This window comes from Phasianus colchicus, chromosome 15, assembly GCF_987193195.1.
Source record: "Phasianus colchicus chromosome 15, bPhaCol1.hap1.1, whole genome shotgun sequence".
NCBI classification, from domain to species: domain Eukaryota; kingdom Metazoa; phylum Chordata; class Aves; order Galliformes; family Phasianidae; genus Phasianus; species Phasianus colchicus.
Window position 1 is genome coordinate 18,363,252 of NC_143450.1, and position 23,930 is coordinate 18,387,181.

The window sequence follows — 23,930 nt, forward strand, 5'->3', positions numbered from 1 at the left end:
GATAATCTTGCTTATGAGTATCTGCACAAAGTCCAACGGTCTAGATTTTAATAGCAATTATTTCTGTAAGATTTGTTTTCACTCTATGGTAGTTTAAATGTTTTATTTCCTTTTTCACATTGTTCTCTGTATGGAAGCAATAGGCATTACTTTAGTCAGAGTGACTTCTACATGCTATTTTAAAAATAGTTTCATGGTTTTGTTTGTTGTTTTGTACTCTTAGGGGTGATCATAAAGTTGTTCATAGTTAGTTTGTGAGTTTGTGCTTGGAGCTAAGCATAAATATAGTATATGTAAATATAGTAATGTGTATTTTCTGCCATAGTAAATATAAATCACCAAATTGTGCATTTCTTTCCGGTAATGTTTTGATGGATAAATATCACTTCTATTACAACATTTTCTGCTTTAATCATTGTAAGGTATTCTCAATTTGAATTAACTGCTGTAGTCTTTTTCACAGAGCCTCACAGTCTTGAACAGCAGATGAGAGAATTAGTGCAGCTAACCTAAAATCTATTGCACATCTGGCGAGGCCATTGAACACAACCAGAATGTGTTAAGTTCTTAGGCTCGTTTGTTGGCACTGAAGTTGTTGAAAATATCTTGGTTACTTGAACTCTTTCAATATGAAAGCATTCCTATCCAAGTCTCAGAGAATGGTCATGACTTGTAAGCCTATACTTCTGAATTAACCTGTCCTATCTGTTGTGTGACCTGTTATCATTCAACCTCTGACCAGCAGAGCTGACGTACTACTTCAAGTCATACTATATATTTAATTTTCTTTTTTTTCCCAGGAAGGATGATAACAAAGATATTGACTCAGAGAAGGAGGCTGCTATGGAAGCTGAAATTAAGGCTGCTCGAGAGAGAGCCATCGTCCCTCTGGAGGCTCGGATGAAACAATTCAAGGACATGCTTCTAGAAAGAGGGGTTAGGGAAATAAGCACGTGTGTGAATGAGTGACTGAGTGAAGGGGTGAGAGGGAGATTGAGACAGAAATCTTAATTCTTAGCCAATTCAGGACCTCCAGCACTTTATGCAAGGAAAACAATTTCATCATTCTTCCAGTTCTTGGTTGTATTTGGTACAAGAGCCTATATTTCAATGAATGTTAAAATCAGCAACATTTTCATTTCTAAATAGGTGAAATTAAACAGTTTCAAGATGGAGGTGAGGGGGGAGGAGGGAGAAAAAAAAAATAAAATCCAAGTTAAGTAAGCATAAAATTGGAAAATGCCAGTGAAAATTAATAAGAAATGGACACTTAATGTTTTGGGAGGTGTTCCTACATGGGAAAAGCAGTAAGTTTCAGTAAGTAGTAAAATTCCGTAGAAAAGCAGTAAACAGTCTGTACATCTTTATCCTTAAATGGGAGACTTTTTATTTTTAGTTAACTAAATTGGGAATTTCCTTTATACCAATCAATTCTGATAAATAAATTAGACAGAGTATAAATTCAGGTTTTTTGGAAGTTAAATATGTGAAGTGGTTCCAGCTGCCAGTGAGCTTTTTTTTAGTTTCAACAACTAAATGTCAGGGGTTAATTGTAATAAAGCTTTCCTAAGATTAACTTGAGTCTGTTTAAGATGGAATCTCTTGTACCAGAACTGTTGTTTAAAAATCATAACACTTGCATCCAATGTCTGCTCTGTATATTTTCTGAGAACATAAAATCTCAAGACTGACTTCTTAGTTTTCTTTTAATGTCACACAGCAGTAGTTATTTTAATGAGTAATTAAATGTGTGTTACTATTTACAGAGCCAATTAGTGTTGGAATTTGCTCTGGCCACCCCCCATAGCTCATCATCTATTAGTGATGAAAACATCACCATGAGTTTGTCTCTATCTTTTCATATCCTATATTTTTAAGCAAAACTGTACATCCTCTGTATATTCGAGAAAAGTTAAGCCTAAGTTAAAGTCTGACTATTTTTAATTAAAGGTCTCTGCTTTTTCAACGTGGGAGAAAGAACTGCACAAGATAGTTTTTGATCCTCGTTATTTACTTCTCAACCCTAAAGAAAGAAAACAGGTAAAGAAGTCAAATTCACTCTCCTTCCAGCTACTGCAGGTGTTATCTAAATCCTTCATCAGTTATTTTTTCTTCATGCGAGCCTTCCTGAGTAATGAGTGTTGCAAGGGATTTTTGTTATGATTACGGTTTGTTATGAAATTGAAAAAGCCAAAAAGAAGTTAGTTGATAGTTCTGCTGTTCCAAGATACAGCATTTTAGTGCAGTAAAAGTTGTATGCTTACAAAACCCTTCCAAAACCTGAATGAAATGGTCAGAATCTTCGGATCTTGTCAAACTACTGGAATAATGATTAATGCAGTTGAAAAAATAATAGTAATAAAAAATAATTTAAAAATCCCAAACACCTCATTTATTCTTAAGCAAGTTCTCACTCAGGAAGCTTTGAATGGAAGTAGAGAAATAGAAAACTCAAAAACACAAGAAGTGTCTGCTTGCTTAAACACATGTCCTAGTAAAATGTTAACATGAACATGTAAGGAACTGTTCCCTGTTCTCAGGTCACATGCTCAGTATGTTGGAGTTCAGTATATTGGAATAATTCAGATATTCAAGTACAAAGCACTTGTAACCATTCTTTCTGCCTTGTCTCTGTTGGTTCTGTGGTGGGAGAAAGAACCAAGGGAAAATGAAAGAAGTGGGATTTTTCTCCCTCCTTGCCTAGAGCTGATGTGGGTGCAGGTTTTTATGTTTTGTGTTATTTCTGTAGGTATTTGATCAGTATGTGAAAACCCGAGCAGAAGAAGAGCGCAAGGAGAAGAAAAACAAAATAATGCAGGCCAAGGAGGATTTCAAGAAAATGATGGAAGAATCAAAGATTAACCCGAGGTAGGAACTTCTTTGTCATTCATGTGCATAAGCACTGTAAGAACCAAGTATTTTGGGTGGTGGTAGGTAGATTAACTTCATTAACCTCTTTCAAAATGGTCAAAGAGGAGAAAAATGAGATATTAAAATCTTTTTTTGCCTAGTATATTAGTCTATAAAATAATAGAACTTTATCATGTTTTATGTATTTTTAGTCATTTTGAAGAAATTCCCACAATGTTCTCTGGAATGTGAGAGGTTTCAAGATCTACCACCGTTGTTTTTTAATAACCCTGTTTCCTAAGAATATTTGTGGTCTCTGAGAAGTGTTAGGGAAGTTTCATCAGTCTGAGAGTTTGAGGGGACATTTTTCTGTTTAAAAGTGTGTTAATAATAATGTGACATAATGTTTTGATTACTTTAGTATGAAAATTGTTACTTACCCTTCTCACCCAGGCCAGCATGCAGTGGTAACAGTGAAATGATAACAGTAAATGTACTAACGTTCGAGATTATATTGCTAGAAATGTTTGTTTCACAACTTTCTCACATAGAGTTCATGAAATAGGTGCTTATGTCAACAGGTGAGCATTCTCTTTCAGCATCTCTTGGCTTACTTGGCATTAATTCTTTTACAGTGAAGTAACTGCTTGTTTGGTTTGCTTCAATTTAATTATTTTAGTGATCGGCGTTGGAAATTGATGGAACCCAGTGTTATGTAAATTCTTACATCTTCAAATCTGATTAACAGCTCTTATTGCAAAGCACCAGTCTGCTCATTTAACAAGGGCAGAAATTTTGGTAGACTAGGACAAATGGAGTCATGAGGACGTTTTAAGAAAAAATGGATTGGTGAGCTCCACGTAGCCTTCACAGACTAACATCAAAGGTTCCTGCTAGCTGTAGTGTTCTCAGCTTCCAAGATATCTTCAGTGTGTCTTACTGGGACTAATTCATACATAATTATGGACTGGGGTGGGAAAGAGAACTCCGACTGAAAGACTGTCTTGTTTAATCTTATCCTTTGTCTTCTGGTTTCAGTGTTTGTCTAGAGATATTGCTGTACCTCTGTGAGCGTCAGACTACTTTTAATCATCTATCTCAGTCCAACATGCTCAAGAGTTTGTGTTCCACTTAAGCAGCTCTTGTTCTTCAATATAGCTGTACATTCATTTTCTAATCTTTTTGAATAAGCTACCAAATTCTCTTCTTGTTTCAATTTACCCTACAGCAACAGTAGGCTGGATTTTCCAAGTCTAATTATTTCCATGCTGTGATGAAAACATTCGTATGATTATAAGTGTCTCACGTATTCTTGGGGCCAGATTTGCATCAGAGCTTGGAAAAAGCAGAATAGTGGTTTTTTTTGAGGTAAGTGGCAGTACTATATCTACTGCACAGATTGGAATCTGGCCCTGGAGGTGAGAGAACTGTCAGGAAAATGCTATGGGGATAATAGGTTGAAAGCCCAGTACTGCTGCAACTGCCCATAGTGTTTGAAGTATTTTCAACTCCATGTTTTAGGATAAGGCAATACAGTGTTCACTCTGTAGGGGAAGATTTCAGCAGCCAGTGTTATGTTGTGACTAACACAGTAAGATGATTTCCTTGGTAAACTCTTAGCATGGTTTGGCTGCAAGTGAATGCATGCAAAGTTTTTAATTTCACAGCTGTGAAATACCTGGACAAGACTGGTGGCTGAACTGCTTAACCACAAAAAAGACAACTTATAGTCAGCTGAGTTTTTGTTTCCTCTTCTTAGTTGTGTTGTAGTTTCTCTTCCTACACCTACCACCTGCATGTTCTGCAGGTAGCTCTATTAATCCAAAACAGCAACAAACCAACACCTTACAAGTATCTAACGTGTGCGTGCCTACACTGGACTCCTTTCTGCAATTCATTGATCAAGCATCTCTATAGTGAGAACGTAGGATGGTTTTTCTTTTTTTCTTTTGGTTTTTCATTGTACTCTGGCATGTATACCAGCAGAAGAAGTATTTCTCTGCTGGACCTGCTTCCGAGCAAAGACAGCTCTGCCACATTAGTTCACTTGCCATTTTGTTGCAGAACTACTTTTAGTGAATTTGCAGCCAAGCATGCTAAAGACTCGAGATTCAAGGCAATTGAAAAGATGAAAGATCGAGAGGCCTTGTTTAATGAGTTTATCGCAGCGGCAAGAAAGAAGGAAAAAGAAGATTCGAAGACCAGGGGTGAGAAGGTAAGGTGAATTTTTTTTAGCTCAGCGGTGTGAGTGGTGTGAGCCTGAGTGAGATGGGACAGAGCTAGTGCTTGCTTGGCAGCATGCCTTGTCTGGGACTCCGTCCTTCCCTTCCTGTAGATGTTTTACAATGTAAGCACTTCACAGATGTCTCTTTGGTCTTTCTAAACTAACTGCTTTTAAGTTTGCAGGTATACGGACTTAGAGTGTGTTGAGCTCATTTTTGTGACACTGAGAACACTTTAAGATATTGTCCCTGGGCACTGAGAGGAACACAATTCTTGTCCTGCTTGGCTGGGAGACCCAGAACTGCCCGTTACCTCTCTATTCTCTTAGTGAAGGCAGTAAGATCTTAGAATTCTCTGCAGGCTGCTCCAAGTAAATTTCAAACAGCTTCCATATTTTCTTTCCATTTAAAGCTAGCACTTCAGTGACTTAATCTTTCAGTAAATATATCTTATGTATAAACTGCTGCTTATTAGAATTAAAGGTCAGCTATTAAAGATTAATGAATTCCAAATGTCATCTGACCGTAGTGTCAATAGTCAAGAGCAGGCTTTCATAGAATCAGAGAATGGTTTGGGTTGGAAGGGACCTTTAAGATCACCCATTTCCAGCCCCCTGCTGTAGGCAGGGATACCTCCCATGGCACAGGTTGCTCGCAGCCCCATCCAGCCTGGCCTTGAGTGCTGTCAGGGAGGGGGCATCCACAGCCTCCCTGGGCAACCCATTCCAGTGTCTCAGCACCCTCACAGGAAAGAATTTCTTCCTATTATCTAGTCTAAATCTACTCTCTTCCAGTTTAAAACCATTTCCCCTTGTCCTGTCACTACCTGCCCTTGTAAAAAGTCCCTCCCCAGCTTTCCTGTCGGCCCCTTCAGGTACTGGTAGACCACTATGAGGTCTCCCTGCAGCCTTCTCTTCTCCAGGCTGAAAAGCCCCAGCTCTCTCAGCCTGTCCTCGGAGGGGAGGTGCTCCAGCCCTCTGATCATCATCATAGCCCTCCTCTGGACCTGCTCCAACAACTCCACGCCCTCCTTGTGGTGGGGGCTCCAGAACTGGACGCAGTACTCCAGGTGGGGTCTCATGAGAGCAGAGCAGAGGGGCAGAATCACCTCCCCTGCCCTGCTGGGCTCCCTTCCCTTGCTGTGCTCTCGGTGCCAGGAGAGCAGTTGACTGCGGAGGTGACACTGGGTGTTACCACTAAAACCTGCAGCCTTCCTGCAATGTCCCTGTGTGGTGTGTGAGTGGAGAAAAGAGCCTCTAAAGCCTGATCATTTTTAACATGTTAAAGTCTGCACTGTTTATTTCATACCGTAAACTTAATGTATGTTTCGCTTAGAATACTTGCAGAAGAGAAAAATGCTGAACAGCACATTAGATTTGCAGACAGTTTTCTTGTTCGTATGTCTCGTATTTTTTTCTTAATCCAGGTACTCTGATTTTTTTTTTCCAAATGTTGCCTTATTGCTGATATTTTCAGTAAATGATGCTCTTAAAGGAGAACTGATGTATTTCAGAGCTAGAACTTTACATACTGCGTTTCAGTTATGAACGTGGAACTTTAAAGCATTCTTGCAGCTTAGTGCAAAGTAAAATGTTGTATTGTTGCATGATTGTTCTTAAGTTAAAGTTAAAAGAAGAGAGACTGTGTTTGTTTGCTTTTGAAATAATGTTTTTTTTCTCCAAAAGCCTTTTGTAACCATTTTATGTATTCTGTTTTATAACAAGTGGATAGACTTTACAGTTATGTGCTGTGCGGCCTGTCAATCAGTTCAGTCTGACAGCTGTCAATCACTGACACGCAAATATTATGGGATTCCCTAGTGAGGAAAGAATTGGTATCTCTGTGTGGTGACTTTAGCCTCCCGCAGCTCCGGTACTTTACATTTTTTTAGTTTTTTTCCTTGTGAAGTGATGAGAGTTGTACCTGCAATGTGTTAACTGCCAAAAAAAAAAAAAAGACCTAAATACACCTGAAATATTTTCGGTCTTATTTTCCTTTGATTTTGAAAGTGCTTAAAACAAAAGAAAATTTAAAGCATTGAACTTGAAGCTTTCTCAGTCTGTTTTAAAAGTCCAAAATCTCTGTTTAAGGAGAATCCACTTTACAGAAATCTTTAACGTAAGGGTTTGGAGTTGTCCAGTGTTCTGGTTTTGGCTGTGAGTTGTGGCTCCCTGGCTGCTGGTGGGCGGTTGGGTTTTCAGCTGCCGCTCCGCTCAGCAGCTTCTCAGCGGCAGGGAGCTGCGAGTGCTGCGGGCTGGAGGTGAAGGATGTGGGGCAGCAGACAGGGAGCAGGTGCTGTGCTGGGCACTGGGATGCTGCTTTGTGGCTCCGTGCTGCTGCTCTCGGTGCTGGGCAGCACCTGCTGAGGGTTCCCCCTCGGCGGTGCCAGCTGGTTGCTGTGCTGTGTGCTTACATACCCTGAACTTCACATCCAAGAGCTTGATCCTAAAAGGCTGCTCTTTGGTGGGACGTTTTGAAGTTTTAATTAAAAAACAAATTGCAGTACTTGTGCTGCAGGTGTTGCAGGTGGAAGGTAGTTCTGGCTGAAGTTAAACCTGTGCTTTCAGAGTCACTCATGTTTCTTAGGGGGGAATTGGCTCAGTGCTGCCTCCTCCCGCAGCCATTGCTTATGGAGCATCAGTGTGGGGGCTGGGGGAGTGGGGCGGCGGGGGGAGCACACAGTGCTGGGGCTGGGATGCTGTCCCTGCACGGTGCAGGCTTTGTTAGGCTTTGGGTTTGTGTTGCACTGCCATGGAAGCACTTCCTGCAGTGCTGTGCTCCAAGATCTGACCAGCTTTTTGCATGGAACGTGCCTGTCGCACGGTGTTTGTGCAGGGTGCTTCTGGTTAAGCTCTGAGAGACCCTTACCTTATAGACTTCTGTATTATGATCTGGGCACCGTTTGATTTTTGACATATTTCTAATGCCATGGCTTAGAAAGCTTCATACTTTTATACTGCATGCATGTTTAAAGATGTTTTGAAACAACATTCTTTATCTTAAAATGAATAAATGGTTTGCTTAGCATTTTGTTCAGCTTCTTTAAGCAAAATGATAGTGCTGTAGATACGGAGTAACTCTTGGCTGGCTCTAACCACTGTTCTCTGATCTCTGCTTACTATCTGAACCTTTCTGAGATAGTAAAGAAAAAAGTCTATAAATCCTTTATGTTTACGTATTAATGTTGTGAAGAGTTTAAGTTATCACAGAATGCTGTTCTGAGCTTTGTTTCATTCTGACGTGCTGTAACCAATCACTTTTAGAGCAGCAGGTTGGCAGTTCTCTGGAAATGCAGTGTGTTCACCTCCGTTGTGAACCTCGGTGTTCCAGAGCTGAACTGCTTTTGGTGATTTTCTTTTCCAAACGGATGAGGAGAGGTGATAAGTGTCACAAACTGAATGGCCAGTCCTCCTTAACTAATATTTTAGCGGTGTGCCGGGACCAAAGACTTTGCTCCGTAGGTCAGCAAGGCTTGGGATGCTGCGAAGGCAGCGAGCTCAACCTTGTGTGTCCAGTCTGTCCATTCAGTGGCTCCAGGTTGTTCAGGGAGCGAGGCTCACAGGTCCCTTGCTTCTGTTCTCACACATGGGGTCTTAAATGCCAAACCAGACTTCTGTGGCATCAGGTGTTGGAAATAAAAAGGAAAAATTAGCTGGGAGTTAACGCATGTCAGGAAAGAGGGAAATCATCTACCCCAGAAAACAGCGGTGCAGTAAGGCACAGGAGTTGCTCTTGTGACTGCTGATTCTGGGAGTTTGGGTGAAAATTGGCTGCTAGCTTTTGTCTTAAGATTTAAACAAACAACAATAACAAAAACAAACAAATAAACCAGAACAAAAATCCAGCAGGACTGATGCTCTGCCAGCCCTTGGTAGTGCTGTCATTTTGGAGACAGTGTTGACATCCCATTTAAAACTGAAAATGTAAACTAAAACTTTTCCTTATTTGCATATCTGTCTTTTAATGTAATTCACTTAACCACTACTGTATGTGTTCTTTACTGGTTAGACCCATCTTAAGATGCTGCTACTTATGAGTAGATCCAAGCGTTTACCTCTGTTTATTGCATACTTGGAATATGAGTCCTTAAATACACGATTTATTTAGAGCCCTGTTTAAAACTGCATAGCTTCTGTGATATTGATAGTAAAATGCTACAGCAGAGAATCAATAGCTTGTTATTTTGATATGTAAAAGCTCAAAAAAGAAGCTGAAATTGAAGAAATAAAATTGATGAATCATTCTTTAATGAATGTAGCTCATCTTAGATTTAACAGGTCTTCCTGATGTATTTGCTTTGGTAAAGTCTTCCCAAAAAGGAAGTGAGTTTTAGATGTGTGAGGTCTAAATTCAGAGTTTTAGTAGTTTTATTGCTTTTTCTAAATTAAAATGGTATGTAATGTTAGTATACTTCCCTCTAATGGAGGTAAGTTCACTTCTTCTTTCATAAGAGCAAACTGCTACATATCAAAGTCTCTTTCTCAAGTGTTATCTTTCTGTTATTGTCTGTAAAATAGATCAAAATGGACTTCTTTGAACTACTGGCTAACCACCACCTGGACAGTCAGTCTCGCTGGAGCAAAGTGAAGGACAAAGTAGAGACTGACCCTCGTTACAAAGCTGTGGATAGCTCTTCACAGAGGGAAGACCTTTTCAAACAGTACATTGAAAAAATAGCTAAGGTATGTGTGTGCCATTTGGAAGTGTAACTTTGCACGTTCCGCTGGTTACCTCGCTGATGATGTGTGAAGGAACTAACTGTAAGACAGCCTCACGTGTGCTTTCTTTCCACGCTTAAGAAAACTCTGCACTGTGGTTATTTGTAGAAGTACCCTGGAATGACTGCAAATCTTAGCAAGATGTCACATTGTTTTTATTGAGGAAAAACTTCTATTCTTACATTCCAGAATTTAGATTCTGAAAAAGAAAAGGAGCTGGAAAGACAAGCTCGCATTGAAGCAAGTTTGCGTGAACGAGAAAGAGAAGTGCAGAAAGCTCGATCAGAGCAAACCAAGGAGATCGACAGGGAACGTGAGCAGCACAAACGGGAAGAAGCTATTCAGAACTTCAAAGCACTGCTGTCTGACATGGTAAGACACAAATGGGTTCTCTCTGATTCTTTCCAGGAGCTTGACAGTGCATTCTTTTCTAGTAGATGCCCTGTATGAAAAGCACTTTGGCATTTGCAATTAAGCTTATATAAGAACTATCTTCATCTTCTTTACAAGAGAATACTCTTCCAGGTCAGTGTGATTTCTCCTCCTGCACTTGAACTAATGCATAGGCTTCCCTCAGCTGCTGCTTGGTTAGTGTTTCACAGAAAGCTGCTATTGTCTCTTAATTTTTTTGAAGAGCTTTAATTTTTAATTTGAACTACAGCTTAAAAGAAGGGATAGAAGAAGTGTTAAGTAACAATTGTCAGTGAACCATAGGCAAACATATTTACAGAAGTAATCGTCCTTTTGCCCAGGTGCGTTCCTCAGATGTGTCGTGGTCTGACACCAGAAGGACCCTGCGCAAGGACCACCGATGGGAGTCTGGCTCCTTGCTGGAAAGAGAAGAGAAAGAAAAGCTCTTTAATGAGCACATCGAAGCACTTACCAAAAAGAAGAGGGAACACTTTAGGCAACTTCTGGATGAAACTTCAGCGGTAAGAGCTATATATGCTCAAACGTGAGATACTTGTAAGTCCGTGGGGAGTTGGATTTTTCAGTTTTCTGTCACGAGTTAATTTTTGTTTGGCTTTATTTCCTGGGACCATTTGCTTCAACAGTCTCTTTTCTCCATAAGAAAAATGTAAGCCTTTCCTTACTTATCTTGAGTTCTTTTTCAGTTTAATATACAGTTCATTTGCACTTAAACTTCTAATCAGTGATTTTTTTTTTTTATCTCCTGCAGGATGTAACGTTTCTTCAGTATTGAGTTGCTTGATATTCTTTTCTATATGGCATCTTGCTCTTTCAAATAACCAAGTGTTTAACTCGATACCAGTAGATGATCTTTTGTCTGTCTCAGCCTTCTGCTTTAAATCATGCTTTTTAATTTGAACTTCTGTGCCACGCTGAGGGAGCCTATCATCTTCTCAGTGTGCTGTGGGGTTCTAGTGAGTCTTGGTCTTTTAAAATTGTGTACAAGCTTCAGTCAGCTTTCTTAACCCTGCAGCTTTGAGTGTTTTTAAGGCATTGGTTAAAAGCTCTTAGAACAGCAGGCAGATCTTAGTGTGAGAGAATCAAATGGCAGGTGTTATTTTGAAGCAAGTTTCCTGTAGGTAATTTTTCAAAGCATATATCCATAGATACGTTCTAGAAGAAGACCTTAGAATGTAAATGATGTTTGGGAGGATGTTGGTTTGAAAGTGTCTGAAGAAAAGTGGATGTATGAAGTCATATAATAAAAAATACAAGGACAGTAATAGGAACGATAACAACCCAACACTTGGATACAGCAGTGATTTTGTTGGTGTGCTTTGGGGATATTTACTTTCAGATGTGGTTATACTTATATTCGACATCTGTAGGATACAATTTTTCTTGCAGTTTTAACTATTTTTGCTTCTTTTGAAAGATAACTTTAACATCGACATGGAAAGAAGTAAAAAAAATCATTAAAGAAGATCCGAGGTGCATTAAATTTTCTTCAAGTGACCGGGTAAGAGGTTTGCATTACTGTTGTTGGCCTTCACTGTGGGTGCAGGGTACGGAGAAAGAAAATCAGGGACTGCTGAAATGGTGCCTGCTTTATGTGAGCGTTAATATTTTTTAATTAAAAAATGCAAAAAGTAAACAAAAATACATTCATCATGTGACTTCTCCTTTTATTCAGTATGTTGAATTGCATGAAGTCTGCATTCGATGTTCTGAGTTTGTCTTTTGTCTTTCAGAAAAAACAAAGGGAGTTTGAGGAGTACATTAGAGACAAATACATTACTGCCAAAGCTGACTTCCGAACGCTATTGAAGGAGACCAAATTTATAACATACAGGTGTGTAGCAGAAGAGCTCTTTTTGTACTTTTGCGTATAAGTGGCAACAGGCTGCTCTTTTGTTCCCTAGAATAATTTTGCCTAAATTTATTCTATAATTTTTTCATAATCTGTCAAAAAAAGAAAAGAAAATAGATGGTTGATAAATGATTTGTTTTGGTTTGCTTTGACATTTCGCTAATGGTTAACAAATAATGAAAATCAAACCAGCACGGATGTCAGGTTGTCTTTTGCTTCAGAATAGCATTACATGTACCCTGGGCTGTCAGGCATTGGATTCATTTTGTGGTGAGGGCCATCTTCTGTGCTTGTGTCAGTCCTTGCCCCTCCAGTCGTCCTTGTAGCATTTTGGAGTTTTGGTTTCAGGTGATGCTACTCACTCAATGAGCAGATCACAGTGCTGTCAACTGATGCAGTGCACACAGTTTACTACCAAAGCTGTGAAATTCTAATTGTCTGCCTCAGTTGGATGCTTATTTTAAAACTCTTGATTTTTGTCCCCCTAGGTTTTTAGCATTTAAACAGTTCATGTAGTGCTGTACAAGGCCACGGCAGCAGACAGAAGTCTTCCATGATGCTTAATTAATTTAGCACAAAGGCTACAAATACTTTAGCTCCTCTGCTTTGAGTAGTGCTGCTGTGACTGATTCTGAGCAGAAAGTGTTTGTTGTCCAAACCTCTGTGCAGTTTCCTTGCATTGCCCTCCCCCCGCCTGCCTGCACTGCAGTGTGGGGTGGCAGCCCAGGCCATGCCGGGCAGTAATTCCTTTTGCTTGCTTCCAGATCCAAAAAGCTGATCCAGGAGTCAGACCAGCATCTGAAGGATGTGGAGAAGATACTACAGAACGACAAGCGCTATCTGGTGCTTGACTGCGTGCCAGAGGAGAGACGCAAGCTCATCGTGTCCTACGTGGATGACCTGGACCGCCGAGGGCCGCCTCCACCGCCCACAGCCTCGGAGCCCACGAGACGGACGACAAAGTAGTGCTGAGTTCACCTAAGGCAAGAGTATCTGTTAAATCAAAAAGCTTGCATGAGCCATCTGTCAGGTTTATACATATACATTACCGTGAATATATTGCAAAACCATCTTAGGAACAGAGGAAAAAGCAGTATTTGTGAACATAAAATGGTCTCTGTGTAAAAATAGAAAATGTATATAAAAAGAGGAAGAAAAAAGAACATGGCAGTTATTTATGTGTTTCTGTAGGGCAGGACTGGTGGGGCCCAGCTGTGCTGACTGTGTCGGGGCCCTGTCCTGGAGCAGTGGTGCAGGAGGAGCCGTGTTGTGCAGCTCCCAGAGCTGTGCATGGGGCTCAGGTGTGAGCGTGGCCCTGGGGCTGTCTGTCTGTGAAGGTGAGATGCTGAAACTGCTGATGCCTGAGGGCCGTGTTATGGTAACAGGTGCCGATTCTGTGCTTGATTTCACCCTTGTATGTGGTGATAAATCCATTGGAGCCCGAGTTAAAACTGAAAGGAGAATTAGCACTGCAGAGACCAAATTAAATTTGCTCACAGATCTGCTTTGTTCCTTACCCTATCCATGGATTAGAAACAAAATCAGGTTGCTCTGCCCAGGCAAAGATCTGTCCAATGATTTTTACTCCAGTTGGAAACACGTGGCTTGTAGCAGTGGCTACCCAACAGAGCAGGACGGTTGTATAAATGTTTTTATTTACGATAAGTGATCTTTGCATACTTCTGGATTAGACTGTGGATTCCCCTTCTGGGCAATTCTTGTAAACTATACTCCTGTTTTGAATGTTAAACTTGTGTTTCTAAAGTTTAATTTTGAAATGTTGGGATTGTTCAGTTTATGTATTTGAACTACAATAAACCAACTCCTTTTTTATATGGATTGTACAGGCCTAACGCCAGTTTTTGTTGGGTTTTGTTGGAGTTGTGAATTCAAGAGCAGAGCAAAGAACTGAAGTCCTATTGCCTAAATTGTTGGCTGTGTTTTGCCAAACTGTGTGATACTGTACAGCATCAAATTAAATTTCATAAACATTCAGATCAGATCTGTGCAATTTGGTGCCAAACAGAATTATTTTCCAGTTCAGTTCTTCAGGCTGTGGCGTTTCCTCCTTTGCCTGCACAGGCAGTGTGGATCTGTCCCTCTGGGCTGAGGAGTGGTAGATTAAGGTCATGCCATTAATATGAAGGTAAATGAGTGTCTGTTTGTATAACATTGCCTTTGCAGCATTATCCATGCCCTACAGCTTCTAATTAGGTGCCTCTGTTTAAATTCATCACCAGCAGCAGCAGAGAATTAGCACTTGGGCCGTGGAGGAAGCAGCTCAGTGTAGCATGTTATCAGTAATGAGTCCTGTCCCTGTGGGGGTGCAGGCTGCTCTGGCACAGCGTTGGGTCTGGCTTTGGTTTCATTGTGAACCCAATTCCACTACCAGCAGAGGTTTCACCTGAAGAAAAAGCCAGCGCCTGTTGCTGTATTGGTGACTCCTTCACCACTGACTGAGTTCTGATAGCTGCTGCTGCAAGCATTGCTCCCCTCAGCAGTGCCCCACTGTGCAGTCTGTGGCCAGAAGGAACACTGCAAACCTCAGCCTCCCAGGTGTCACTTAGCTGGGAGCTGCCTCACAGACACAGGGATGGTGCCCTGCAGTGAGTGCAACTGGGTTATGGGCTGCCCAGGTCCTGTACCCCCCCAGCATGGCCCCCAGCTGCAGCCACCTGGAAAGCACAACAATCAGCAGCTCCACACAGGCATGTTTGGAACAACTTTACTTCTGGTACCAGAGTGCAGGCTTTCTGTACAAGAACAAAAAAAAAAAGAACATTTTAAAAAAAAATTTTACTTTACTCTTGGCATTTTTTTAACCATTTTTAAAAAAAAAGGTATTCCTGAAAGCCACCACTTGTAGTAAATGTGTGAAGCAGTGCACATCCCCCCTGCTCATCCCTTTGGGATGGTGAATGCCCCCTGCTCCTGCCCCACAGACTCCAGGCAGGGCCTCCCCATGCTCCTCATTAGGGGCTGAGGGCTGGAGGTACCACAGGAGCTGCAGGGCATCCGAAGCATGCAGTACAAGAGGGGCTGTGGGCAGAGTGCACTTTGCCCTTAGAGCTGGGTGAAAGCTTCCCTGCGGGACACAGGTGTGTATGCAGCACAGCTGCACAGCAGGGCCACCCCCACGGGGACACTGCTAAAGTGATGGTGTTGACTGCTGTAATTGACTTTATTTATTCACTTACTTGGTCTTGCAGGAGCAGTTTTCATACTGAAAATTTTTTTTTTTTTTAATTTAGCATTTGCTTGAGTAAAAAAAGGATCTGAACAATCTTAACAGTAGAAAGGGGGAGCCTGGCCATGCACAGAGGAAGAGTTACTGGTTTTATTATTATAATTATTATTATAACCTAGGACCATGGGCAGCCCCTGAAGGAAGCAGTCAGGTGCTGAGAGCAGTATTGGGTTGGATTCTCTTTTAGAATGTCATAAATTAGCAACTTACACTTTTTCTTTAAAAAAAAAAAGGAATAAATAAATAAATTAAAAAGAGAAAGACAGAGAGCATGAAGTGGGGGAGCGTACAGCAATAGGACAATAAAAGTGACCACAGCAAAGAAGTGCAGAAAAAGAAAAAAAAGGAAAAAAAAAAGCCCAGGTTCAATTTGGTTTGCAATCAGTGTGTTTTGGAAGCATCATTTATAAAGGTATTTCATATACCCAAAAGGCACCACAGTATCTACAAAGCCAAATCCTGGGGAGTGTCAGGGGGCGTTTCCTGGGAGCTCCGGCACAACAATTCCATTCTGTGTTTGGTTTTGCTGTTGGTAAAAAGATGAAATGATGATGGCAAAACAACAGAAGTGAAAAATGGGGACACGGCTCTGATGTTGTGAAATAACAGGTGGGATATTTCCAGGATTAAGCTTTAAAGAATCAGCATGGATTACAAAAACCCACCACACCCACACTGAGGTGCAGCCGCCCATCTGCTCCCACTGCAGCTGATGATGCCCTGCACTGCCAGCTCACCACACCACACATCAGCCACCACTACAGCAACACCACCAGGGCACTGGGACAGCAAAAGCTCAAACCCCCCCAGCTGCTCCGTGTTGAGTCCGAGCTCCCAGCACTTGGGTAAAAGGAAACCTGGGAGCTGCTCGGTGCGCTCAGCCACGGTCCCACTGCAGCTGGTCCACCTGCCCCTGCACACTGCCATTCACATAGCAGCAATTCAACAAAGGAAAACAAAGAAAGAGGAAAAAAAAAAAAGAAAAGAAACATTTGGAATCCTGTGTTTACTAGTATTCAGTACATGAGAGACTCCTAAAGAATAACTTGTCCTCCTAGTTAACCTTGTCCTGGAATATATACAGGTTATTTGTCGCTGCCACAGCAATGATATTCTCTGAAGGGTGCCAAGCTGTATGCAGGATCTTTTTGCTGAAGTCCAGACTGTCCACGCTGATCTCATCTTTCCTCCTTTTGCCCCCCACGCAGACCTTGCGGGGTTTGAGGACGGCGCGGGGTTTGCTGTTCTCCCGCGAGGCCTCCAGCGTCACGTCCCGCTTGGTGTTGCGGTCGAACATGCGGAAGAAGTTGTTGTAGGAGCCGGTCATGATGACACTGTGAGGGCAGGAAGGGCGAGTCAGTGAGCACGGCCACGGCCCCATTTCCATCTCCTCCCCTGCCCAGCCCCGCTCAGCCTGGCACCCACACAGCGCCAGGCATGTGCTCAGACATCTCACAGAATCACGGGATGGTTTGGGTTGGGGGAGAGCACCGGGATCAAGTTCCAACCCCTATGTTACGGCAGGGCCACCACCCTCCAGGTCTGACACTGGCCCAGCCTGCCCAGGGCCCCATCCAGCCTGGTCCTGAACACCTCCAGGGATGGAGCACCCACAGCCTCTCTGGGCAGCTGTGCCAGCACCTCTTTACTGCTCCATCTGTAAAGGACTTCCCTCTGATATCCAACCTAAACCTTCCCTCCTCGAGCTTAAAACCATCGCCCCTTCTCCTATCCCTGTCGACCCTTGTTGATTCCCTTTCTGTCTATAGTCCCCTTTTAAATAGCAGAAGGCTGCACTGAGGTCTCCCTGCAGCCTGCACGAGCCCAGCTCCCTCAGCCTGTCTGTGCAGAGCTGCTTCAACCCTCTGTTTTTCTTCTCAGCTGAGGGAGAGCTCATGCAGACAAGAATTTCTTCCAGGATAATTACACGGATATCGCTCCTTATGGCAAAGATTTGGCTGACCCAGACCAAGTGATTTTCACGCTTTTTCAAGGCAAACTCCCCCTGACTTAAATGGAATACACAGAGCTGTAACACGATTTAGATCAGACTCAGAATTCAGGCCAGCTGTCTCACTCTTTACACTGATGTTTCAGACAAACACTGGTGCTCCTGTGAGGCCGACGGCCCCGCTGCCCCTGCAGCCGCAGCCAGGCTGAGGTAAGCAAGGAGCCACTGCCCCAGGAGCCGGGCAGCCGCTCTCACCCCCAGGCACCCCACACACAGACCCCAGCTGTGCCCAGCCCAGCCCCACAGCCACCCCTCACCTGTCAGAGCCGTTCCACACGCACTCGAACTTGTCGAAGATGCAGTCGTTCTCATACAGCGAGCACAGCTTGCTCCGCAGGTAGTCATGGACCTGGAGGCAGGGCCGATGGAATGAGGCAGGGGACATCCATGCCAGGTCCCACGGCCGCTCCCATCCTCCCATCCCCCCATCCCACCCTGCCCTGCCCCCAGCCCCGCTCTGCCCACCTGGTAGGTCTCGATAGGCCGGTTCTCCATGTTCAAGTCCCACACCTTGACAGTGAGGTAGTCCCGGGTCATGATGTACCTCCCGCTGTGGCTGAATTTGACATCGGAGATGGAGGAGATGATCTCAGAAAAGAACGAGCGGTTACTGGGGTCCTCAGGCTCCTCAAAAACTGCAGGAGAGGAAAGGACAGGCCTGGCATCAGTGACCCTGCGGGACCCGCTGCCCTGCCCAGCACGGAGGGGCCCCAGGGGTGCAGTGCAGCAGGGGACACAGGAGGCCACGAGCACCCTGAGCCTGCAGTGCTGACCCACTGCGAGCACTCCCACTGCTGGGCACAGCATAAAGCAAGCACCTGCATGTTATGGACTCCATGCAACTGAAGTGCCTTTGTTTTTAGGTGAGTGCAATAACCAGGAAGGGTCAGCAGAGACCAATCTATCAACAGCACAAGAGAAGGCCAAAACATTTAAAGCCTCGTGTACCTTTTCTCTGTAGAAATCAATGCGTAGTATAACTGAAAGTCAATGTAAATATTTTATAGCCACTGCAACCTACGGATTTAATCCGATGTCTTTGAATAAATCACAGCCTGTACAGCCTGAAGAGCGTTGATGAAGGTCCAAATTAAATGCATTTAATTTCAAAGTAACGTCAGCTGGGCAGGCATAGCTTTAAAGGAAACAATAGATCGGCACCAGCGAACGGACTGCATTTGGGGCGCATCTGTCAGACCTTTTCCTTCCACCCCTACAGACCCCTCACCAGCTCAGCACTACAGAATACTGCTGGGGAACAAGGAGAGGCTCCTCCTCCTTCATGCTGTACTGGAAAGAAACGCACTGTCCCACACTGACATGGCCATAAAGCTTATGAGCATTGCCTGGCACCCACACTCCCTGTACCCAGAAAACAAAGGCAGGAGGGAGCTGTTCCAAGAGCCAGGGCTGGGTTCAGCCACTCACTTCCACCGCCCCTGGCCCAGTCCTGCACTCATCACAGCTATTCTCCAACACAGCAGAGCCTGACATATAAATAGAGCCCTTTCTTAGGGCTGGGGATGTTACACTTACAGTGAATGAACAAGAGGAAATATTGCCAATACTTTAGAACTGCAGCTTGAAAAACAAGATGCCTCAGAGAGCAAACCCAAGAGGAGATGGCAGCACCAAGAACATGAGCAGGAAGAGAAGGGCAGCAGCAAGAAGGGCTGGGGACAGATCCCGACACCGCAGTGCTGTGAGCTCTGCACGGGCCGAGCTGTGCCACGCTGCAGGGTGCCCCGATACCTGCAGCCCAGAGCAGCTCCTGCACAGCACTGCCACCCGAGCTCCTGCATGGCTGTGCGTGCAGCCAGAGGGCTCTGCTGGCAGCTCAGAGCGACGGCTCCTTTCCATTCCTCAGTGAATGCAACCACTCCTCCATTTCAAACCCCGTCTTTTCTCTCTCTCCTTCATTTAGACTCTAATCAGGACAATTAGCCACACATACCAGGAAATCCAAAGCAGCACAAAGCCCGTGGCACAGCACCCAGAGCCCCCACTGCAGCAATGGTCCCGCAGGGCTGCGGAGCCCACAGCCATCTCTCCAGGCTGGACTCTCATCGTGCTGCAGGCCACAACAGATTTCTCACTTAAAATGGAGATTGGGGAGTGCTGCAGAGGCAAAGAGGTTTGTTTCCTCATTAGCTAAATGAGCCCAAGGTGGCAGACAAGGTTTGTCATCCTCCGGAGATTCTGCACAATCAGCTTGTTAATTTTTAGCTCGAGGTCTTGCCAGGCTTATTACTGCATGCAGCAGGACATCGTTAGCTGCTGCTCGGGGCTGAGGAAGGAGGTGATTTGTTTCTGGAGGCACTGCCACATCTCAGCTCTGCACCAGCTGTGTGCTGCCCCAACTGACAGCAGGCAATGAGAGCTCTGCACCACAGACCCTCAGCCCCAGGCAAGATGAGCTTCATGTGCCCCGAGCAGGGAGTTCCTAATGTGAGATCAGATCCCTGCACTTTATTTATGTGCCCTTTTTCTTGTATAAAAGGCTTTGGTGAAAAAAGACAAAAACAAACAAACAAAAAAAAAACCAACCAAAAAACAATAACAAAAAAAACCAACAGAAGAATATGCTGCCAACAGGAAGATGACAGCAGATGTGCAGCAAAGTGAGCCTGTTCCCAGGGCTGACTCCCATAAGGCTGTAACACAACAGAAAGCACAGCAATAACAGTGAGGTGGCAAAGTCCTGAGCTGTAGCAAGTGAGGATTTGCTCAAATGGAACAGCTGTGAGCACAGAAACTAAAGGAAAAAGCTGCTTACCTTTGGAAGGCCTCAGGTATGCAGGGATCTCCAGCGAGATCCCCTCACCTCCACTGCCAGCCCTTCAATGAGGGCTGGGAAGGTGTGGATCCTGGCTCCAGTCCTTCCATCAGGCACACTGCATACAGCTGAGCTCCCCTGGGTTGGCCCTGCCTTCCCACCAGGTGCCCAATCACTGCTTCAAGCTCTGACTCAGCATTTCTGCTACAACCCCCAGCACAGAGCCCACCCTATGCTCCGCACCCAATGGGGCTTTTCTTTCTTTTCAGGCTTTCCAGAACAGGATGACTTTGGCTGGTGTTACCACCTGCCCCAGGAGTCCCACTCTTCTCTTGGTTTCCTATGGTGCTTTGGACAACTCCTGAGATTTCTCTGTGCCCACAGAGTTGTCCCTTTGCCAGACCTTCTGAATACCATGGCACACCCCATACGTCCCGGTGCTGACACGGGAAGGGGCCATTCTCCCTTCCAGCTGCAGGGCTGGAGGTAACAGAGCCACTGCCAGCAGCCTCAGGTAAAACAGGATGGCATAATTTAAGCAGAAGAGCTTATCTGTAAATCTGCCCCTAAGCTGCCAAGTGCGTCTGTCTAAATGAACACAACAGGGATGCGCAGTGCCAGCACAGAATGGCCCAGGTCGGAAGGGACCTCAAGGATCATGAATCTCCAACCCCCCTGCCTCAGGGCCACCAAACTCCCCATTTACAACTACTGGCAGCTATTAAATACCCCTGCTGGAGAATTTGCCTCCAAAGCCAATGTTGCTTTTCATTTTGAACTCTGATGAACTGTCTCAATTTCAACTTACATATCTGCTGAGCTGCAATCGACTCAGGCTGCTGCTTCAGAGGTGCAGAGGGAAATCAGAGAAAGAAAATTTCAAGGCAGAGATCAAACTGAACTCTTATTCGCCGCTGGTTGGTGCTCACTGTGGGCTGCAGGCTGTGGCAGCACCAAACAAAGGCAGTGGCCGTGTAGGGACTGCTGCCTCCAAAGCATCAGGGAAAGGGGTTGCCCTAGCGCTGTCCTTGCACCCCGAGTCTCAGCTGGGAGCTGTCACTGTAGGACTGTGAGACAGTCATGAAGTGTGAGAACAGAGAGACGCGTTCTGCTCAGGGTTTGGGATTCAGATTCACAGAATCATAGGGCTTGGAAGGGACCTCCAGAGACCATCGAGTGCAACCCCCTGCCAAAGCAGGTTCCCAAGGCCAGGCTGCACAGGAAGGCGTCCTCGAACATCTCCACAGGAGACTCCACAACCTGCCTGGGATGGCTAATACTTCCAGATCTCCAGATGTCCATGCAAGCTTCCCTCTGCACCTCCACTGCTGCAGCACAGAGCAGGCAGCACACAGCTCCCCACTACTCACACTTGGCGTGGCGGTCGCAGAGGGCGGAGGTGCGCATGTCGCACAGCCGGATGGTGCCTTTGCTGCTGCTGTACACGAAGGTGTTGCAGTGGTGGGGGTGGAACTCCGCGGCCGTGATCACTTCCGTCAGCTCCTCCATGTTGGCTGGCTTGATGTCCACAATATCTGGGGGTGAGTGAAGGAGCCCGCTGCTCCCTGCGTGGAATTGGTGCCTCGGCCCACCAAACCCCTCAAGTTTTGCCTAAGTCCTCCCCTCCAAAATAAGCAGACATTGCAGCGTTGCTCAGACGTGGGCCCCCACCAACCACACGCCTGTGGCTGCTGAACTGCACAGCCTCACCCTGCCACGTGCCCCGGGGGCTTCTCAGTAGAGAACACGATATAAATACCAGCGGTGATTAGTGCCCCGCCGTGATTATTTCTGATGCAGCAGTTAGGAGGGTGACAGGCATGATCTCGTTTGTGTGCCTCTGACTGGCAGCCTGTCACCCTGCTGCGCTATTAAGATTTCCCCTGCTCGTCTCCCCCAGGGCATCTGTCTTCTACATCACCCCCCATCCCTCCGTCTGGCTCAGCCCTGCAGGCAGAACTCAAAGTGGTGGCAGTGGGGGTCCCACAGTGCCGGGAGGCTCAGCGCCCAGCACTGCCAGCACGCTGCCGTGGCTCAGCCCATGCACACAAGCACAAGCAGCAGTGACTGCTCTGGGTACGAGGACATCCAAAGCTGTGACCGAGGGTGCTGTGGGTACTGCAGAGCACTGAGCCCTGCAGCAGTGCTTCGCTGTGCTCTGCCCCTGCACTTCCACCTCTCCTGCACCGAACTCCTGGCAGGATCTGGAGTAACTGGCAGTAATGAACCTGTAATGAGCAGGACCAGTTAGTAACACTGGCAAAGAAAATCACAATGGGTCAAACCTTTACCCTGGTTCTCCCTTTTCTGGGTCAGAAAGGACTGAGTGCTTCCCTGTGAGCCCTGGGGCGCAGGGACACGACGGGGTGCGTGCACCAAAGGATACTGAAGCTCTGATTTGTGATCTCAAAGTTCCAGAGGTTTATCCGCAGGTCATCGGCCGACATGTAGGTCTCGTAGTCGCTGTTGACGGATATGGAGTTGATGTGGTAGGTGTGCGCGTTGGCGAACACCCTGCGCGGAGTGGCCTCCACCATCAGGTCCATGGGCCGCAGCACCGGCACCTGCAGGAGATCGGCGGGTCAGCAGTGGGAAGGGATGCTGGGAGCCACATGGGGCAGCGCCACAGCATCATCTGCTTTGGGAGACAACAGCACGGGTCCAGAGCTCTTCTGCAGCAACACTTCCTTCTTCGGCCAAACGACAGCAAAACCGCTTCTATTCTGTCGCTTAGGAATGTGACATTCCTGCCCTGCTGCTAACTGAAGTGCTGTATTAAGAGCTGAATCAGCTCCGGTTTTTCTTCCAGATTTTCTGGATTTGCCCACAGTGAATGGTGGAAGTAAAGGAGGGGAAGAGATGGAAGGGAAGCACAGGGCAGGGACAGATGGAGGAAATAGGAAGCAGTGTCGCACATGTTTGCCTTTGGATTTATAAGCATAACTCACGTAAACACGAGGGGATGGAGGGAGGCACAGAAGCAGCATATGCAAGGAGCGGTGTACTTAATAACTTCAGACACTGCGCTCTTAAGGCAGCTGCGTGCACCTGTGCTCCCCCGGCCAGGAGCTGTGCCCTCCAGCTACTCCATCACAGCAAATGTTTTCTGTGTGCTGCCCAAAGAGGTTTCCCATGGCTGCATAGGTGGGGATGGGAGCATGACAGCCAGATCAAGTGACACAGGAACGCAGGAACTGCCAGCCCAGAGCCTGAGCTTAATGTGATGCGCCTGCTTCCTAATTCAGCCTGACACACTCAATGATGCATCGTTTGCTGCTGAAGGACTCTGCTCAGCCATCTGGGGACAGAAGCTCGCATCGTGCTCAGAGATTGCAGGACGTGGGCTGTCACTCAGACCGTCAGAAACATGATGGTTTTGCACAGGGTGTGGGCTCAAACGTTACACTGGGCCACTCTGGATGCAAAAATAAATACATCACAGGCTCCAGAGCTCAGCACTGCTGTGCAGCCTGACCATGTCCCAGTCAGACCCGTGGCTGTGCCCAGCCCAAGTAGCACTGCAACGACAGCACAGGGCACGGGGTCATCTGCAGATCCAACACCTGCACGGTCCCAGCCTGGTCTCAGTGTGCTACTTACCCTGGCTGCAGCAGAAGGGAGCAGTGCAGGTGCAGGGCTGCACCTCGCCGTCTCCATCACCAACAGTGAGAACTCCTGGGTGCAGCCCTTCAGTTACTGAGCTGACCCGCAGGGTAGTGCCTGGTATTCTATACACCCATTATTAAAGGGTAATTTGGTGTAACAAACCGCATCAAGTACATAGAATGGCTGTCAAATAAAATAAAGCATTAATAAATTACATTA

General features: G+C 45.3%; 2 protein-coding genes across 8 annotated transcripts in view; one reads left to right on the plus strand and one right to left on the minus strand.

The window, feature by feature from the left end:
* The window catches only part of TCERG1 (transcription elongation regulator 1), a 31,761-nt gene extending 17,695 nt beyond the window's left edge, over nucleotides 1-14,066 (plus strand). For all 5 annotated transcript variants that reach the window (XM_031598509.2, XM_031598510.2, XM_031598511.2 and 2 more), the window contains 10 exons: nucleotides 801-936; nucleotides 1,951-2,040; nucleotides 2,750-2,868; nucleotides 4,915-5,065; nucleotides 9,590-9,754; nucleotides 9,980-10,162; nucleotides 10,543-10,722; nucleotides 11,637-11,720; nucleotides 11,953-12,053; nucleotides 12,836-14,066. In XM_031598509.2, coding sequence (XP_031454369.1) covers nucleotides 801-936; nucleotides 1,951-2,040; nucleotides 2,750-2,868; nucleotides 4,915-5,065; nucleotides 9,590-9,754; nucleotides 9,980-10,162; nucleotides 10,543-10,722; nucleotides 11,637-11,720; nucleotides 11,953-12,053; nucleotides 12,836-13,037 — 1,411 coding nt within the window. In that variant the 3' untranslated portion in view covers nucleotides 13,038-14,066. The remainder of the gene's footprint in view (nucleotides 1-800; nucleotides 937-1,950; nucleotides 2,041-2,749; nucleotides 2,869-4,914; nucleotides 5,066-9,589; nucleotides 9,755-9,979; nucleotides 10,163-10,542; nucleotides 10,723-11,636; nucleotides 11,721-11,952; nucleotides 12,054-12,835) is intronic.
* A 1,928-nt stretch (nucleotides 14,067-15,994) lies between these two features.
* PPP2R2B (protein phosphatase 2 regulatory subunit Bbeta) overlaps nucleotides 15,995-23,930 on the minus strand; it is a 70,426-nt gene continuing 62,490 nt past the window's right edge. For all 3 annotated transcript variants that reach the window (XM_031598519.2, XM_031598517.2, XM_031598518.2), the window contains 5 exons: nucleotides 22,492-22,669; nucleotides 21,476-21,640; nucleotides 17,795-17,964; nucleotides 17,587-17,678; nucleotides 15,995-16,652 (listed from right to left, as the gene is read on the minus strand). In XM_031598519.2, the coding sequence (XP_031454379.2) occupies nucleotides 16,373-16,652; nucleotides 17,587-17,678; nucleotides 17,795-17,964; nucleotides 21,476-21,640; nucleotides 22,492-22,669 (885 nt within the window). In that variant the 3' untranslated portion in view covers nucleotides 15,995-16,372. The remainder of the gene's footprint in view (nucleotides 16,653-17,586; nucleotides 17,679-17,794; nucleotides 17,965-21,475; nucleotides 21,641-22,491; nucleotides 22,670-23,930) is intronic.